At 34.4% G+C, this 19431-nt stretch overlaps 2 protein-coding genes across 6 annotated transcripts; one reads left to right on the top strand and one right to left on the bottom strand.

Annotated features, from left to right (window-relative positions):
• Positions 1-940: 940 nt before the first annotated feature.
• On the bottom strand, positions 941-9458 carry LOC110374271 (uncharacterized). Of its 2 annotated transcripts, none has more exons than XM_021331931.3 (9): positions 9261-9458; positions 9029-9178; positions 8061-8196; positions 7639-7820; positions 7330-7532; positions 6492-6687; positions 6345-6408; positions 4276-4607; positions 941-4189 (listed from the first exon to the last, which is right to left on the bottom strand). In XM_021331931.3, exons 1-9 carry the CDS (start codon positions 9307-9309, stop codon positions 1164-1166), a joined length of 4338 nt encoding a protein of 1445 aa, XP_021187606.3. In that variant the 5' UTR covers positions 9310-9458; the 3' UTR covers positions 941-1163. The 2 variants fall into 2 exon arrangements, with proteins under 2 accessions (XP_021187606.3, XP_021187613.3); XM_021331938.3 differs by having other exon boundaries at positions 6492-6669.
• Positions 9459-10097: 639 nt separating this feature from the next.
• LOC110374057 (protein FAM76A) lies at positions 10098-17265 on the top strand. Of its 4 annotated transcripts, none has more exons than XM_021331635.3 (8): positions 10098-10368; positions 10530-10594; positions 10899-11002; positions 11749-11858; positions 13385-13494; positions 13685-13806; positions 14408-14529; positions 14612-17265. In XM_021331635.3, exons 1-8 carry the CDS (start codon positions 10273-10275, stop codon positions 14846-14848), a joined length of 966 nt encoding a protein of 321 aa, XP_021187310.3. In that variant the 5' UTR covers positions 10098-10272; the 3' UTR covers positions 14849-17265. The 4 variants fall into 4 exon arrangements, with proteins under 4 accessions (XP_021187310.3, XP_021187301.3, XP_021187283.3 ...); XM_021331626.3 differs by having other exon boundaries at positions 13382-13494; XM_021331608.3 differs by having other exon boundaries at positions 13382-13494; positions 14390-14529.
• Positions 17266-19431: the final 2166 nt, after the last annotated feature.

The raw sequence follows: 19431 nt of genomic DNA, 5'->3' as shown, positions 1-19431 counted from the left end.
CCAATCTAAAATGTGGATTAATCACTATTTTTTAACCCTGTCGTCTCGCCTATTAGGAGACTGTTCTATGGAACACTTGTTCATCTAGCTGCGAGGTCACTCGTCTACGGATGCAAGTTTCTCTTTCACGCAAAAACTGCAGACTGGTTTTTGATGAAACTTGGCAGTACCCAATATAGCTTATCTACATATCAATATTATCATTCTTCTTCGACCTGTCCTGTTCCCAATTTTATTTACGGTCGGCGCCAACATAAGTTACGTTAAGTTACGGATAAAAAAGAACTTTTTATTGATGACATATGCAAACCTCCGCGGGCAGCAGCTAGTATTTTTTAAGGCAAAATAACGACATCTATAAGGTATTATAAGTACATAAAGCATTGAACATGTTTCTACTTAATTGCATCCTATCATTAATGGAATTTTCATGAGCCGTGGCTTGTTTATCCGCCGCTGATCCCGCCAATTACAAAAGTACCAGACTGGATAATAGCGCCTGTTTATTTTTAATTCACTTTTAATTTTTTCGCTTCTGATTTCACACGAATCATACTTAAATATCTTAGCATACCAAATTACACGTCTACCTAATTCGTGGCAAGATGCACTTTTACATAGAATGCGCTTGCGCCGGCACGTCGGAGCTAACGGTTCAAATTAGCATTCATAATGGATGGTTCGCACCGACTGCAGTGTCACGATAGCCTCTAATTGTGATACCTAATTAAACTGAATAACATAATAATTGCACGCGGCTCACACCGCCGCCGGTGATCCAACCGGTAAATTAGCCGCATTCATTCGCCAGCCAGATAATTGATTAATTAGTAAGTTCATGTATATACCATTTATCGACAGCTTAAGTTTCAGGAAACTGGCTTGATTTTTGGCATCTGATTATACTTAGAATATTTGATCTCAAATGAAACAAACATAATTTATATACTTAAATAATAATTTTTACTTATAAATGTCAAGAGTTGTGTCTAGCACAAAATTATATTCACATAAATTTAATTGTACAATCAGAATGAAATTACTTCTGTATGTGTCTAACACATATAAATATACCTTCATAACACTGTTCGAATAATACGAAAACTTAACATTTGTCCACAAGTTGAATAAACTCACTGGTAGGTACATAATATATTAGTCCACTAGGGGCCATGGAGTTTCTTCAGTACTGACTCTATATCAATATTCTGAATATTTGTAGAATTAAACAAATAACTAGCTTCTGGTTTCGTTTTTTTACTTTCATTGAAACCGTCTTCGGAGCTATTACTATTTTGCAATCTTTTTCTTTTTTTAATGTCAGCTTTATCCTTAGTATCTACTTTTTCCTCTTCTAATACTATTTCTATCTCAGTAATTGTCCGTTCTTTATGGCTTGGACTATTCACCTTTAGAGGAGTGTCTAAGCTTGTGAGTGTGGAATCAAATATTTCGTAGCACTGCGTTTTGTGATCTTTCATGGGGGTGTATAACTTATCTATATTTGATATTGAACTTACAGCTACTTCTGTTTCCATGAAACTATATCCCAATTCTCCTTCATTATCTGGATCGTTACTAAATAACGTAGTACAATCTGTTGCTCTTAATCTAATCGCTACTCCGTCGTCTATGCACACTTCCATAGTAAACTTATCTTTTAACTTAATAGGCTGTTCCTTCCCTCTATCTTTGGCGTCACTACTACATTTAATGTAATTACGACTGTCTTCGTGACATTCATACACAGATAATTCGAATTCGTCATCCGACTCAGCATCTTGCACTATCTGTAATTCATTCGTACTGCTTGCGTCTGGATCAATACTCTTATTTGATGCATGATCGTTTTTCTTCGGTTCAGTAACCACGACCTGAGTCTGACTTGCTACCTCTATGCTAGGCGAATCCAACAAGTCTCTTTCAATAATTTTTGCAGTTTCAGCGTCAAAACCTCTTTTAATTAAATCTACTTGCAAAGTACCAAGTTCGGGTTTACTGTTAAGAGAAGTTTCAATATACTGTTTTATTTTTGTTATATCTTCACTTTCCGTTTCTTTTGGTTTAGCATCTTGGGAACCGTCATCGGACCACCTTAACGCTATTTGTTCATTATCGGAGTCGTGCGAGGACATAACTGAAGCTGTGTTCGGTTCTGGCATTACGTTATGTTTAGCAGACGCATTAGTATCCGGCGATTCATGACCAGAACTTTCCGAATTAAACGTTTTAGTACAATGCAGTTTTCTAGGCGTTGATGATTTTCGACGCGATTTTGTAGGAGCAGGATTTACGACGGGAGTAATATGCACTTTCTTTTCTTTAGCAGTCGGTTTCTTTTTTGTTTGGGGTTTAGATGTATTATTCTGTGAAAACACGTCTGTTTTCCTTCTTGTTCTTTTACTTGTATTTGCTTTCGTTGGAGTCAATCGTCTTGGTTTTATTTTCATGAATGAATTTGACTTGTCTTTTTTCATTGGAGATATTTTTAGTTTTTTGCTCGATTCAATTTTTTTCTTAGTTTCCGATTTAGAACTTACTTTTATTTTACTACATTTAGGCGTTTTAACATTAATCTGTGTACTTTCCATAGAAGTATTGGCACTTGTAGAATCACTACAAGAAGAGGCTACATCGGTTTTATCATCATTCACTTTAGTTTTAGTAGCACAACTATTGACGTATGACACATTTTTCGTACACTTTCTAACCGGTCTCGAACTCTTCTTATTATCATTTACTACATCCTTGGACTCTTCGACGTGTGGATCCTCTTTCGATGATGTTACTGGACATTCTACATCCACGATTCGCAAATAATCTTGCTCATCTGGTTTATAATAAGAGCCTCCGCTAGAATAATCAGTTGGCCGCGATGAGTAAGAAGACGGCGTGGCGATGGCAGGTTTAGGAGTATCAAAGAATCGAGGCGTTGGAATACTCATAATCTTGATATCTGAAATAGGTTCATCTGGCAACACAGAACCTAAAAATTTTGGTGTTTCCATTTGGATATCATAGAGAACTTGTTTATAAGGAGTTTCGAGAAATTCTGATATGTTTAATCTGGCACCTATTTCGTTATGCAAGCATAATCTCTCTGCTTCAGGAGTATCGTTAATTTCTTCATTGTTAGACTTGTTCTGATTTTGGCTGCTTTCAGCGTTAGCTGGTTTAGTAGTTTCGGGTTCTGTGTTTCGGTTAACATGTACAACATTGAAGGTTGGTTTAACAGAATTGCTACTTTCAGTACTAACTGTCGATTGCTCTTCCTCTTCTTCTAGTTTCTGTTTTTTCTTTGATTTCTTAGGTTTGGGTGACAATTTCCTTTTACTGCGTGGTTTTTTATCTTCAATTTTATCTGGGGCTTTATCTTGTTCAGGTTGTATTACAGGTTTAATAGTTTTAGGTTTTTTAGGTTTAGCTTTGGATTTCGGTGGTGGCTTATCTTGTTGGGGCATCGCAATTAGAGCGCGCAAATCAGCATCCCAATTACTTTTCTTTTTTGGAATTGGATTACCATCATTACTGTTTGTTAGTTTATTGTACTGTGAAGTTTCAATTTTATGAACCTTCACAGTACTCATATCAATAATATCATTAACACTAGTTCCTGTTTCGGGAAATACTAAGTGAGAGCTCCTGGTGACCACAACTTCAACAGGGTTATTCTCAGTTACTTCGTTTCGTTCGTTTGGGACTACTTCATTTATAGTCTCATGTAATATTCGCCTTGGAGTAGTGAAGTCTAATACTCTGATATGAGAATTTCGTCGCGGTGTAGATGAAGACTTCCTCACAGGCGCCATGCCTTGAGGTGTTGTTGTTTGAAGTGAACCTGATATGACATTATCTTTTGGAACCGAAGCATTTTTCATTACATCAACGGTTTTTACTAATCCAGGTTCAACCGTTCTTACTAAACCAGGTTCAACCGTTTTTACTAATCCAGGTTCAACCGTTTTTACTAAACCAGGTTCAACCGCTTTTACTAAACCAGGTTCCTGCGTATTTTGTTGTATATTTGAATTGGAAGACTCATTGCTAGGTTTAGGTGGACCTCCAGTACTGCTAGATGAAATATCTATTACTAGAGGTCTAAGCACTTTTGCTGTCGATGGTTTCGTTTTTGTTTTTTGTAACTTTTGTGTCAGAACAGGTTTAGATTGAGTCAAGTGCGGTGGGGGACCTGTAATATATAAATAATAAACCGATAAAACTTAGAATGAAATACTTAACATTTTATCTCATAGTAATTTGACTTTGTAATCTTACCTGATGCTGGCACAACTATGATTGTAGGCATTGCCATGATTTCATCCTTTGTGTAGTTATTGCTTATTGGTGGATGGTTATGTTTATAAGCTGGTGTACCATTTATAACAATCGTTTGCATCAACGGTGTTGAAGTAGCATTATTTATTGCTGGAAATGGTTGGTCCACTTTTACGTCGGAAATTATTTTAATTTTGTTATCCACGCCTTTAGGTTTAATAACGGGATATCGATATTGGTTGTAATTTTCAAACCCTAAATTATCACCACTTTTTGATACATCATTCAAATTGTTACTTAGATCTGTATTCTGATTGCTAGCTACTGAAGGCCTGAAAAAATAAAAAATCGAATATTTTCATTGCCTTTCTGCATCACTCTTTTTTTTTAATATTTGAAGGCTAAAGCCCGAAGTGCGGCTACATCTAACGTTGAGCCAGGTTCATTTGTAACAATTTCTTACGTACTTCCTCTATGTACTACCCTTATGTACCCCCTCATAATATTTATTGAAAATTTACACAAGCATCTTTGAAAAATAATCAGATATTATCTGAGAATGAAAGGTGGTCTCTGAAAGATCAGTAGGAAGAGACAAGATGATATGCAATAATCCAAAATTTGTTTTCAGTGTTTTACTTAACTGAATCTAAAACATAGCTCTAGCCAACGAGAAATCGGTTACGCCTGGCCTTTGCTACAGGTGTGCAGCTACAATAACTTTGATAGTTGTAGTCGCTTCCATGAAGGCTACACTTTATTCTTACCGAAGATATAACTAATTTAAGCTGAATATGGCCGGTTACACCCAGCTGTAGCTCTAAAACCGGTTAAACCTAGCTGTAGCCGCACTTCACGTTTTAGTCTTAACATGACACATACATTGTTTATCCGGCATTTCAGCGTATTTACAGAGTGTACATAGCCAAAACGCATCCATAGGAAACTGCTCGCTGATATTTTGTAATGCTGTTTTTTAATTTGTGATTTCAAAGTATACACAAATTTTGCGTACTGCTCGAGTATAATTCGTAGCTTAGACGTGCACATGCATCATGCCAATGTATACACGGTCAAATTTAAGTATACAAAATTAATATTAGGTAAACCATTAAATAAAAAAGGCTTTTGACACTCAGTTTGTTTATAAAAAATGGGTGCTAATTAAACAGGCTTCTTTTTAATATCATTATTCGCCCCCAAAAATGTATGTTGCCTTCTAAATTACTAAGTCAGCCATAATTAACGAGCATCTAAATAATACTATCTTAGCCACTAGTATCTTCTAAGTAAACCACTCTAAATACAACTCAGCATGATGGTTATTTTTTAGCATCTAAATTTGTAGCATGTAACATTCTAACAGTAAACTTCTAAAATGCTATTAAATGACACCATAAATATATTTAATTAGCTTCTAATTTTTTAACTCAGTACGTTTAAAATGTAGGCAAGCAACATGCAGCAAGCATCGCTTCTGTCACGGCTCCGGTGCTGCGGGGCTCCGGCGGAGTTAGTAAATTAGATGACAATGTATAAATAATGTTGTAAAATTAGAAGCTTAATCATGTGTTCAATAAATAATTTTGTGGCTGCACTTATATTTCCCATAAAAAATCAACTTGTTTAAAAAATATACAAAAAGAAATTGAATTTACGAGCATTATTAATATTTAAATTAACATTAAATGCTAGGTCGTGTTTTAATCAAAATGGCAGCATGCAACTGCTCGCGAATAGATTGGAATCGTAAAGTTTTTCGCGCCTATTCCAATGTATACACAATTAGTTTACATGCGGACTAGCACTGTATATTATGGAACAAAGCAAGTTACTTTGGCCACTACAAAATATATGCGAGTATTTGCGTACTGCTGCTGTATACATCGGAAGACTTTGTACAAAAAGTGAATTCCAATCTATTCGCGACTAGTTTCACACGCTTGCGTACTAGCCATGTATATACTGTAAATACGCGGCATTTCATATGCAATCAAAGTTATGCGTGCGGTTTAAAAAGTCATTTCAATGACGGTTTATGTGTTTAAAAATACTTTTAAAAAACTTACATAGCTATTGAGGTTTCCGAAGTGCTTGAATCAGGTACAACAGGATTATTCCGATTTTCGTGAACTAAAACAGCAAAGACATAATATTATTCATCAATTTTCTGAAATATTTCTTCTTACTGCTATTTAACATCTTTAAGTACTTACCACAAACTCCAGAAGCAAAGTCTTGGAATGAGATTGGTATGCTTTTGTTCAGGAGTTCTGGCTGGGACATACTAAAAACCCTAGTATCTGCTTGAGACTTATTCTTACAAACTTTATTGAGAATTTTATTGAATTCTTCAATCTTCTCTCTGCATTCAGGATTTTCAGAAGGTTTTGTCTGCAAGTGTAAATACATCTGATTTTTAAATTCACTTGTTAGCTTAATTGATATCAAAATTAGATGCAACTTTACTAAATATTGTGATAAGATGATAAGCACAAGATTAGGGCATTAACATACCATATCGTTTTTAGGTAATACTGCACATTTGAAGTGACATACACAAATTTAAAATTGCTCTAGAGCAATTGAGGTGCTAATTTCAATCTGACCGATCCATATTAATTCATCTGATTTAATAATATGTATTGCAGAAGCAAACTTTTGTCCAAGATAATGCTTAATAGCCATAAAAATTCGCTTAGCAGGTAAATGCAAAAGAATTGTTTACATAAACGCATGCATGTTTTCTTTCTGGCAAAGTTCCAAGCTCCCCAATATGCAATAGTACAAAATTAGTAACAGACACTCTTGTTGCCACATAAGCATGAATATATTTAGATTCATACACCCAAACAGATCATTTTAATGTTTAAATATTCATATTACACTTCCTTATCATCTGTTTATAGATAATACCTAACATTCTGTTGCATATTTTGTGATCAATGTGGCAAAAACCAGTTTTAGACTTGTCTATGTACTCTATGACCAATTACCTGAACTTACTAAATTTTGAAAGGCAAATAGTATATTTAAAGTACACAATAAACTTACCATTGAGTTCAAAGAATGTGTAGACTGACCACTTGGTTTTATCTGGGAGCAATGACTATTAGAGTTTAACATATTCAGTCCACTGTTGCTGTTGTTCAACACACTTGAAGATTGCTTTGTAGTTTCACTTACTCCTAAGGTGGCCTCAAAAGTTTCTTTTTCAAGAACTTTGACATGTTTCTTTTTTGTTGTAACATGATTTCCTGTAAATACCAAGAAACAAATGAGTATTTTGAATTTCTACATGTATTTTTTCCATTGAGTTCAAATTATAAGGCAGCTTTAACCAGTCACATTCCAAATACAAACCTGGTAGATCTTCCAAAGCTGTGGTCTCCACTGAGCTCTCCAAAGTACTTCCTTCCACATAACTGGCTGAATTGAACGTAGATTTCTGTTTATTTTTACAGGAACACCCAGACAAACTCGATGTGTTACAGACTTCACAATCATTCTGTTTGGAATTACCTGATGCATTCTGCTTTATCAAACTGAAAGGGTCAGTACAAATATAAGTATTTATGGGGCACTTTTATGTCACATAACTATTAACAACCAACCATAACTATTATCAACCATAATTTTATGTGTAAATGTTTCATAGATAACCTAAAACTCAAACTTTGTGTTTGCAATATCTGATTTGCTGTTGTACTTATATTTAAAGAAAATAGTTTTTAGAAGGCAAGCCATCATTGTTTCTTATTATGTATAAAACAAATGAAAGTTACCTGTTCTTCTCAATTGAGGAGTCCTGTGCTTGTATTTTGCTTATATCTATATTGTTCACCAAGAGCTTAACAACGTCTAACAAATTAGTACATTGCACCACCTTTTTCCTTAATGCTAGTGGCTTGCAGGTTTCCACTGAAAAAGAAAAACATTAAAAGAAGATTCTTGTGCACTAGCATTTTGATTGTTAAATCAAGAAAGGAATTAATCTAGCAAAGGTCTTTTGTGAATATTATGTTTAGCAACAAGTCATCTGCTTGATAACATGCATTTAATCACCTGTCTCATAAAATTGCTAATCAATTATCAATTAAACTCAGTAGTGATCGAAGTGAAGGCTCATGTTATTGATAACTTCTAAGGACATATCTTAACATGCAACCTTTACTGCCCATGTTACAAAAGGTTTTTGGTTTACTGTATGAATTGTTTTGTAGGTATTCAATGTGGGCCACATTAGTTTACAGAACATAAGGGCACAGTAAAGTGACACCCTGTTACGTTTTTCTGTTCATCAATAACTGTTAACCTACTTACAGTCTAGTGAACTTTTTTGTAAACAAAACTCTGAAATAGGTGTTCACAGTGTAGCAGTGTTTAGTGAAATGTTTCTCATTAGCCATCATCATCATCAACTTTAGTGAAACTTTCTCCAATGACCTTTTCTAAAGAACTTCTACAATACTACTATTCTCAGATACTTGGACATTGGCTGCTTTCTAATTAGCTTTAATTTGACTGCCCCTTCTAGTATGGGATTCACATGTTCAATCATCATACTGTATACAATGAACAATACTAAATTGGGTTACTATAACTGTGACATAACACAAATTGCGTGTTATAAACATGTTTAACCAGATAGGGACACATACAAAAGCTACACTGAAGAACCAGCGTTTAAATTTCAATGCATTTCAACGACAAAAAATTAAGTACGCAGAGGGGGAAGCACCCCTATACTAACCATATATTTTAACAGCCCTATACTCTGCCAGAATATTCTTGAGTGATGTCATAAATATCCTGTCATATTCGTTTCTGAGAGCATCCAGGTAAGGACTTGCTTGTAGAAACTCATCGTAAGCAGTCATAAGCTGCTCTTCCGCAAGATATCCTAAAACAAGAAACAAAGAACTCAAACATCAGTCATCCCGTCCGTTAATTGGGATCATGTTCCCGCCAAATAGTCAACATACCAAGAACTAGCTTAGCCAAATCTTGTGAAGGAAACGGTGGTAACGTCATTTTAAAAGAAAAATTAACACTACACGACCTTAATTACATGCAAATAACGTTAAACTTATCATAAAATTAATAACAAAATCACAAATAAACACGCTCTAAATTCGTGCACAAACACAAAACACACAGACTGCCACAGATATAGTAAAGATATGCAATAACAGTTAAAACTACACAGACTAAAAAAAAAAAATATTGTAGGGATTTGTAGGATTACAAAGCATTCATAACCATTGGATACATACACATTGAGCAGCATAGTAGCCCTATATAGGTAGTTCTTCTTGCATCTAATCTACCTACAACCTGTGTACGTAGTCTGTTAAAATACTTTCCTACAGGACCACGCTAAGTCATGAACTGATGGGACCCGTTCTACAGGTGGAAGGAAATCAGGCAGAGCAAGTTCTTAACACCGTTTGATGCGGGACTTAGGGGCATCGTCCACAGAGGCTACACGAGCGAGGAAGCTATTCCTGCTTTAAACAAAGAAGATGCTCCGCTAGCAGATCGAGATCGAGGGGACTCGAACTTTATGAACCAGTTACCTCATTTTTGAACACATGTTATCCGTTATACTGTGAGGAATTTTACGCCCAAAACGGAAATTCAAGTATGTTTATAAGTACCGCACTCACTTTTTACTATTATAAGTTAACATCAGATAAGAATCGCGACCTTTCAGTTTTTAATGGTGTTTGTTTATCGATAAATAATGTTCATTCATTTTCAGTTTATTTTTTAGATTAGGCGATGTCACTAATCGACTATTTTCTAATTTTGACAGATGAGTGACATTGGCATTAAAAATTAAAACACCAATTCGCCATATTTGCTATTGGTTGGTTTGGTAGCCATTTTTCAATAATTGTTAAAATTTACGCGTTTGTAATTTTGTATTTGTAATTCAGTGATCACACTCTATCATTTTTGACTATTAACTAGTTTTGTTTGATTTTGATAAACATGAGTAACACAGCATCAACACCGCTTTTCGCATGTTCGCGTTGTTTCTCAAGACACCCTTTCGAAGAATTATCAACTGGTGAACAACTTTGTAAGGTACGTACGTCACTTTTAATGAATACAAAATATAGTATTGATCTGATTATTACTTTCTATGTTAATGTTCTTGGGCAATACAAACGGGATTATGTGTGTGCGTCATAATTTACTGTTATTTTGACGTCAGTAAGTGACGCGATTGTTGTGTGATATTTCAGGAATGTCGTGGATCATTCCCAGTCGTCAAGTGCACGTACTGCCGCTCCGAGTTTCAACAAACAAGGTCAGTGTCACCTGCCAAGGCATGTGCATGAATTGCGTATTAGGGCATAGATGAAGTTGCAATTACTATCTAGATCGTGACATTCTCTCGTATACGTATTTAACAATGGCCAAACATCACAATCAGCTGACATAGTAACAGCCAACTTTACTGGTTGTAAACCAGTTTTATCCTTACATTTTATTGTTTGCGTTTTTGTTGTTTTTACCGACCGAGTTGCGTTTTTACCAACTTTATCTATGTTATCAAACAAATCAGCTGTGTGTACAAATAAATCTATAATTTAGATATCTCTATTTTGTAGCAAGTCAAACACTTCATCAATTTGTAAGAAGTGTGAAGCCAATGTTAAGGCTTATGGCAAGCCTACGGCCTGTGAATATTGTAACATCATCGCTGCGTTCATTGGTAAGCATACATACAAAATTAAGCAATTCGCTCATTGTTTTAGGTAAAACTTCCTGTAAAAGTTCCTAAAGTTGATCCTGTTTATTTTAATTTTTGCCAATGATGAATTCTGTTTTTTGGCCTGTGACATTTGAGCAAGTTTACATACCAACAATCCTACAAACTAAAATTTAAACAAAGTTAAATAAATATTTTTTTCTAACTATACAAAGGCCACAGCAGTAGTTTTGTTTGAAATTGCAAGGCAAGTCTATTCCATTACAGACAAGGCATTGTTTGGTACTTTTGCTCATTAAACATTGTCAACAACTGTTACAAAATTTATTTCAATTAACTCCCCTTATAGTGGACAGGAAACAATGCTGCTAAAATAAATAATGAATAAGCATTAAATACCATGCTTGTTCAAGGATTTCTTAGAAATTTTATCTCAATAATACACTGGCATTCAAAACAAGATTACAACTGTTTATGTTTTAGTTAAATTTTTAAACTGTGTATGTATTGCATATAGAAACTCAACTTTACATTATATAAATTAACTAATTCGTTGTATGTATTACTCATGTATGGCAATATGGAAACTCCACTTTGCAAAATAAGATAAAAATAAATTAACTAATTCAAACAAAAGTCTCAAGGAAATGCAAACGGTTTTTGACCAAATACTGCAATCCCAGTAGCTTTAGCAATTCATGTTTCTATTACAGTTTAAAAGTAATGCTCTGACACTCCATTGCAATTAGGTAACAAATGCCAACGGTGCGCTAACTCTGAGCGCAAGTATGGACCAGCCGTTACCTGTGAGCAGTGCAAGCAACGCTGCGCTTTCGACCGCCACGATGATAGTAAAAAGGTATAAAATTTTCTGTGATACTTTTAGCAATAGGTCTCATTATTATACATCCAGCATCCAATGAAACATGCCACAGCAATAGCATATATCCATTCTCTCAGACTCTACACTAGACTGTCTTTTAACTTAATTCATTTAAATTGGTTCTCTAGTTTTGGTGTGAAAGCACGACAGACTAACTGACACATAGTAAGGATTTATCATAAAACAAGCCAAGAAATATTGAACACAATTTATCATTTATAAAGTAAGGCTGCTGCCAGTCTATTTTTATGCAAATTAAATTACTAACAATAAGATTGTTTGAGTATTGACCTAGAAATTTCTAGATTACAATCAAGGCTAAGTCTCAAACAATGAAGTAGTTTGGAAACTTAATACCATTTTATGTGTACCTAATTGTATTTATGAGTTGTTAGCTTCCACCTGCGATTACAGTTAGAATTTACTTTCCGCACATGGATAAAAAAATTGCCTATATATTAATTGCCCATTTGGCTGGTTATCGTTATAGTCAAATGTAGCAACTAACCTTAAGTATGTACTTTAAATGCCCTGTGTAATATCCCACTTATGAATTTCCAGGTAAATCTGACTGTGTTTATTCAAGTTTTTCCTGCTATAAACATGATTTAAAAGTTGTTATACCTATTCAGTTTAAAGCTACAAAAATAACAATGTTCTAACTTTTGCATCTTCTTTTTAATAATCCATTGAAAATGTTGAACTAGAATAAATCTCCATTTTCACCTCATGTTGAACATAAAATATTTTCAACAGCTGATAACAAAATGCCAAAGGCATGTTATTACAGATTTTTTTCAAACATTGAAGCAATGTAACGTTTTGACTTGTTCATAGAACTGTGTAGGTACATTATTTATGGCTTTTTTCTTATCAATACTTTGAATTGTTGAACTGTTTATGTACGTTTGTGTAAGTTTCCACATGGAATCTGAAATAAACACTACTACTTCTACTACTACATACTAATCTCTTAGAAAAAAAATAGGTAGTATTTTACTCCTATTGTACCTATTGTACTCGTCTACTACTTATTTGTTATGTCCTTCTGTTTGTTATTAGTCTAGTGGTCGCAAGCGCGGCTGCTGTTCTCGAGGTCTCGGGTTCGATTCCCGGGTCGGGCCGAAATCGCTTTGTGGGTTTTCTTGAACTTTCACAAAGCAGCCCGTAGTCTGGAAGTTGGTGATTGATTCACCCGTGCATCGGAGAGCACGTAAATGTCGGTCCTGCGCCTAATCTCTTTCCGGTCGTGTCGGATTGCCGTCCCATCGGGTTATGAGAGTGAAGGAATAGGGAGTGCACCTGTGTCTGCGCAAATGCTAGTGCACTATAATATGTCCTGCGCAGCTGGCTGATCTCCTTAAATGAGAACAGCCGCCGTGGCCGAAATCGGCCGTGGACGCCATTATTAGTGTACAATAAAGAATATTCTATCTATCTATCTATTTTTTATATTTGCTGAATACTCATCTAAATAATAAATGGATTGTATATTGTTGCAGGTGGATGGAAAACTATTATGTTGGCTTTGCACCCAGTCCCTCAAGAGGGCGTTGGCCAGGACTAAGCAGCATCTATCATCTGTGGACAAACACAAGCACAGGGGACACAAGTAAGTAAATGAATCTTTGTAATATGTACTTCAGTTGTTATGTTCGAAAAGTTTCATGGCATGTCGCTATGCCTATTTCTTTAATTAAAAACATAAATAGTAAGTAAATATTCTAGTTTATTATTCATTAGTTGAACCTACCATAATTTTTCCCCTTTCTATGAAATTCTAATGCTTTAATAACTTACAGATCCAGGAGCGGCCACAAAGAGAAGCGTAAGTCCGACATGATGAAGTCAATGAACTCCAACGACTCATCGCTAAACGACTCGCAGCCATCGGAGAAGAAATCTAAGATGAACCCAATGCAAGGTAATTGTCATTCAATAAGCATTCTATTTTAGCAGAATTAATCCATTTCAATTTAAGGAATCTGCAGACGACTTAATCAAGACTTGGTCGACTTTATATTAAAAGGCTACTTTTATTACGAAACGACGTTGCATAGGTAAGTGACGTCACATGCCACGTTGTGCGAACGAGGCTTAATAACATCACTTTTGCAAGCTTATTTTAGACTTTTCTGTTATTGTTTTCGTAATATTTACCTCGCGACACGCTCCATAAGTAGCAACTTAGCTTTTCTGTAGCTTGAATCAACCAATAAGCTATACTACTATAGTCCGCCAGTGTCGTCTTTCTAGTATTGTCCGCATATAAGATTTAGCTTGTTATACATACTATATAATCTTTCATCTTCAGCCACCTAATCTTAGTACCTGAAATTCTTGTCATACGTTCTTGATTTAGTGCTATTAATTCTTCTTTCAGTTCCGCACTTAGCTCAACAAACGTATTTTGCATGCACGAACCTTCCTTTTTTACTATTCTGTTATAATACCCTGTTTGTGAATACAATTAATTTATAATTTAATTTTTCTTGTTTTTTTCTTAGTTGTATTTCGCTCCATAGGTGAACTGGACCCCAACAGTTCAGACCATGTGGTAGCGATGACTCAACTCAAGGAGACAATTGCCAGTCTACAGAAGAAAGTACAACAGAAGGATAATGAATTACTTTCCAAAGACAAGTTGGTATGTATCATTCACCAATATTGAAATATTTTAATGATTTCGTAAAAAAGACACTTATAAAATATGCGTTCTATAATTACAGATAACAGAACTAAAAGCTCAGCACCTAAACAACACACAGGATCTAAGGAATGAAATGAAAAACAAAGAGCGACTTAACGAAACAAAGTTTAACCTTATGAATACTAAAATACAGAATCTGTTAAAAGAGGTTGCAACGCTAAGCAAATCTGCTAAAAAAACTAATAAGAATACAAAAGCAGCGCTCGCGAACACAGAGAACAGCGGCAGTGGAACAGACAGCCCGAGCACCAACTAGAACAATTTTAACCCTTTCATTTCTAGGAATATTACTTGAAAAACAATGGAAACATTTTCCTCTTATTTTTTTACTCTACAAATGGTTTTATTTGTAGACTTTTTATAATGATAAGCGTAAGTAGGTTTCAATTTGATGACATGTTAGTTTTTAATTTATTATGCAACATTATGAACGTTTTTACCGATTTAACTGAAGTACATTAATGTTAATTTATCCAGTAGCGTCAAACTATTGTTACGTGTATAAACTGATGCGGGTTTAAAAGGTATTAAGTCTATGACTACTCGGTTATCAAAGAGATGATGATAAATATTTGGAGATTATTTTTTGTATAATTTTTCATTCGACTCTCCATCAGAACTGAACAGCTTAGCAATGTTTTATAAACCGTATCATTATCGTTAATAGACAAATGCATAGATTAGTATAGTGCACAACCTGATCCTTAGGTTATTATTCTGTTTTATAGAATTTAATAGACTAAATTAAAAAATCTGTATCATATCGCATTTTATTTTTATTTTTGTATCACTTCAGTTTTGTTATTATTCCTAAGTAGTTGTACAGTCTTGTGACAATGAATGTAGCGTATACGTAATAGGTAGATCACTTTGTATTTTAACGAATACATATTTAATTTATTGGCAAACGTATGTCGATGTGAAATAAAATTAAGAAATCGAAAAAAAAATGCGTGTCGATTAAATGATTGTTAGTTAATTAGTCCGATGAGAGGAAAGAGGTTGCAATACGTGGTTTTGTAATATTGTTGTCTGTATTTATTCTAATTCTAGTATAGACGAAATTCGTTGCAGCTGTCAATAGCAATCAACGGTTTATTTTCCCCGAAACCGCGAAACTGACTGATTACATTAACAACAACCACTTAGTTTTGAAGCACTCTTTATTTGCTGCTGCAGCGAACCTTCGCCTATATTTTAATTAGTTTTGTAACTTTTGAGTATACATTGTCATGTTAACCTCTTTCGTCTAATGGTGCGTTCATATTGCTAAATCATACACCAAGTTACTGATTGGAATAAAAGTTCCTCTTTCACCAATGTGAGCGCACCCTTAAGTGATAAAATATCCCCGGACTGAATAAATTTTGTCATATCAATGTTAACAATAATTATGTTTTATGAATATACAGTGTTTGATTCGTTTCGATGTATGTGTGAGAAACATTTAGACTTAATAATATTCAAACGCGACACTAGGTACATACCATATTAATGAAGGCCTTAAATTAATGCTACATTTGTATAATTGGAATAGATCACGGCAAACATACATTTTGTGCTCTTAAATACAGGAACCTATAATTAAGAACAATTTGCATAAACTACAATAAGCAAAATATTGCTGTGTTGAGACTTAATCATTTGTTAATTAGCTGAAATAATATTGATTTAGGTTAATTGAATAATGTGTAAAATAAAATGTATTTCATTCATTGAGTAAAAGAGTAAAAGTATTCAAAACGTATATTGTACCCACGAGAAACAAGACAAGAAATTATAAAAAGATATTTGAAATTCAGTAGCCGTAAGATTTTATTGTTTACGAAACATATTTTGTGATAATTTTTCGAGTGTTTTCAAGCAAACTTAATATTTTACCACGTGACGCACAAAGCGACAAATAATATGCATTTAATTAAATAGTAAAAGATACAAATTATAGTATATCTGGGATCAGAGAACTATCACGCAAGTAAATGTTATGAAACGTTACAGCTATGCAGCCCTAGAACTGAGCGAACTCACACAGGTGTCTCATTTTGTAAGTGGAGGAATTCGCTTGCATTATTATTTAGTTCTAACCTCAAACTTACGTCACGTTAAAAAAAATACGATGCCAATGCACTTTTTAAGCATGTTGTCAATGCCTATAGTCGTTGATAGCAATACTCACTTAACTTGAAGTCTCTTCTGGCGTTCAAAAGGTTAGAGTTAAGTTAATAAAGCTGCCCAGCTGTAGTGCTCTTAAATAAATTGAAAGCCGTGATAAAGTTACAAATCCATCACTGAACATAAATTCTTTTTTTAAGCTTCTAGACAATGAATAGATACGATATCGGCTTATACACTTGAGTAAACGGTCGCTTTAACATATTTTTTCTTTACAATACAAGCCAAAGAATTTAAATTCTTTGTAGATAACAAATGCATCTTATTAGGTGAATTCCTAATTAGTTAAACTTCTTAATTAATGTCCATATTTGTATACTGTCACGTGTGTTAATGTTAAGATTAGAGTATAAATTATTGATAAACAATTTCAAAAGATGTTCGTATAATATAAAACAAATTCTTAATGCTGTGGAACAAAATATTCCAATAGAAATATGACCTGAGAAAAATAAGTATACTTGTTAGTGAAAAATGAACGAAATAAAGTGTAAAAGTAAATCATTTATTTTATTTCTGTTACCTATATTATCATTTAAAAATAGTTCACAAAAAGTATTTATTGCTAACTTGCACCACTATGCGCAAACAATTTGTGTGATGATGACTGATGGTAGTGATAATTCAAATCTCTATGTTGTACAAAAATATTTATTTATTTAAATCAGGCAATTAAGGCCCATCTATATCTATACATACCTATAATAGAATAATAGGAAAGTCAAAACTATACATTGAATATATTTTTTTAAGAATACTTGGACGGTGATACATAAATCGATTCTGAACCCAAATAACACAAATTTGAATGTTGTACTTATATTAGTTGATCGGCCTACAATTATAAATCTTTACACAGAAAATCACGCATTGCACATTTATTATGCTGTCATGTGAAAGAATGCACCACGCAGACGAAGTCGCGGGCAACAGCTAGTAGAAAATACAATACATAAATATTATAACATTAAATGATACACTAATACATATTTCATATAATTAACTTAAAACTAATGCGCCCTTAGTAACGGCGTCGTGTTACGCTTCTGAATGTTAAAAGTATTCATAATTAAACCGCTATATTTCGCCTGTTACTATGCAATTTTGAGATTAAGTATGTAATTGCAATTTAGAGATTTAAATTTAATTATGTAGGTATTGCTATTGTATACTTAACTATAGAACTAATTCTAAAATTAGCTTGGTACGCTTCTGTTTGACGGTCAGCAAAACTGACACACGATAATAACAAAAAAAAAAAACATTTTACAAAAAAAAAAAACCGACTCCCAAAAACACTGAAAAGCAAAAAAAAACTAGATATTCTTAGGTGCACCGGCCTAGAAGTCAGTGTCTAATGGATGTTCCTGAGTTTATACGCCACCGACTTCTAGGCCGGTGCACCTAAGAATATCTAGTTTTTTTTTTTGCTTTTCAGTGTTTTTGGGAGTAGGTTTAATTTTTTTGTAAAAAGTTTTTTTTTGGCTTTTCAGTGACAAGCGTAGTTGTCACTATCCGCATTTGTGGAAAGTTCTCATCAATACGAATAATATAAGCAAAACACGAGGTAGTTTACATATTCAGTTGTCGAGTTCCCTCAACCTTCTCCGGTCTCCATCATCAGGTCAGCTCCAAACCTTCACAGTTGCAAAGGTCTCGTCAATACAAATAATATAAGCCCAAACATGAGGTAGTTTACATATTCAGTTGTCGAGTTCCCTCGACTTTCTCTCGTCTCCATCAACAGGTCAGCTCCAAACCTTCACTGTTGCATAATTTTACTAGACGTACACAAATATACATAAAATAAAGGGTCTTGGCAGACAGACAGACAGACGGACAACAAAGTGATCCTATAAGGGTTCCGTTTTTTCCTTTTGAGGTACGGAACCCTAAAAAAGATCCCGACGAATTGAGAACCTCAGAAAGCAAAACAAGTTTCTTTACAAGAATAAACAATCATAATGATGTCTTTTATTGGGCTAAACGACACGTTTCACTCGTAAAGACTGACGCTGTCCATCATTCACCATTGACTCATTCTTATTATCAGTTATTGTTTCAAATTCCTTCCAAACTACTCTTAAAAACAACTAAAGGATGAACAATATGAACATGTCGTAAGGAATATGAAAAAATAGGGTTGTCAAAACTTTTGAAGACCGTCCAGGGGCCCGATTCTCCTAAGTTAATAATGTCAAAATTGAATCGCAATAGCAGTTTTAACCATAACGGGCATTCTGCTACTAATATAAGACCAATCGTATTCCAACGACATTCGATTGGTTTGCGATTGGTCTGCCATTTTGGTATATACGGTAGTTAATTTAATTTAGGTATTTTATTTACGGTAGTTATTTAAATTAGGAGAATTGGGCCCATGTCTTGAATAAGAACAGTGCCTTGGACAGAAACAACAGACAGACAGTGCGTTGGTGGTGGTTTATTAGACTTGCCCAACGGCTAGGAACGAGATCGAACACGTGAAACACGTGAACCCACTCCCAGATACCTAATTACAATTTTTACTTCGTTTTGAAACGAATCATGTTTCTTTAAAAATGCAACACCTTTGAATCAGTCTAACTTCCTGTGTTGCTTGTTATCACCTAACTTTTTGACAATACGTAGGTATGCGTCACTGTTTTTATACCTAGTTGCAGCGCG

Source organism: Helicoverpa armigera, chromosome 12 (genome assembly GCF_030705265.1).
Source record: "Helicoverpa armigera isolate CAAS_96S chromosome 12, ASM3070526v1, whole genome shotgun sequence".
NCBI lineage: Eukaryota > Metazoa > Arthropoda > Insecta > Lepidoptera > Noctuidae > Helicoverpa > Helicoverpa armigera.
This window is presented reverse-complemented; position numbering and strand designations above follow the sequence as displayed.

What these genes read in the sequence shown, in the direction of transcription:
- LOC110374057 (XM_021331608.3), top strand. Translation starts at nt 10,273, where the DNA reads ATGAGTAACACAGCATCAACACCGCTTTTCGCATGTTCGCGTTGTTTC. An exon ending in GCCACGATGATAGTAAAAAG is followed by an intron (nt 11,859 to 13,381) that starts GTATAAAATTTT and finishes TGTATATTGTTG; the next exon opens with CAGGTGGATGGAAAACTATT. An exon ending in TAAGATGAACCCAATGCAAG is followed by an intron (nt 13,807 to 14,389) that starts GTAATTGTCATT and finishes TTTTTTTCTTAG; the next exon opens with TTGTATTTCGCTCCATAGGT.
- LOC110374271 (XM_021331931.3), bottom strand. Translation starts at nt 9,309, where the DNA reads ATGACGTTACCACCGTTTCCTTCACAAGATTTGGCTAAGCTAGTTCTT. An exon ending in TAGGGCTGTTAAAATATATG is followed by an intron (nt 8,197 to 9,028) that starts GTTAGTATAGGG and finishes TTTCTTTTTCAG; the next exon opens with TGGAAACCTGCAAGCCACTA. An exon ending in CACATTCTTTGAACTCAATG is followed by an intron (nt 6,688 to 7,329) that starts GTAAGTTTATTG and finishes TTTAAAAATCAG; the next exon opens with ATGTATTTACACTTGCAGAC.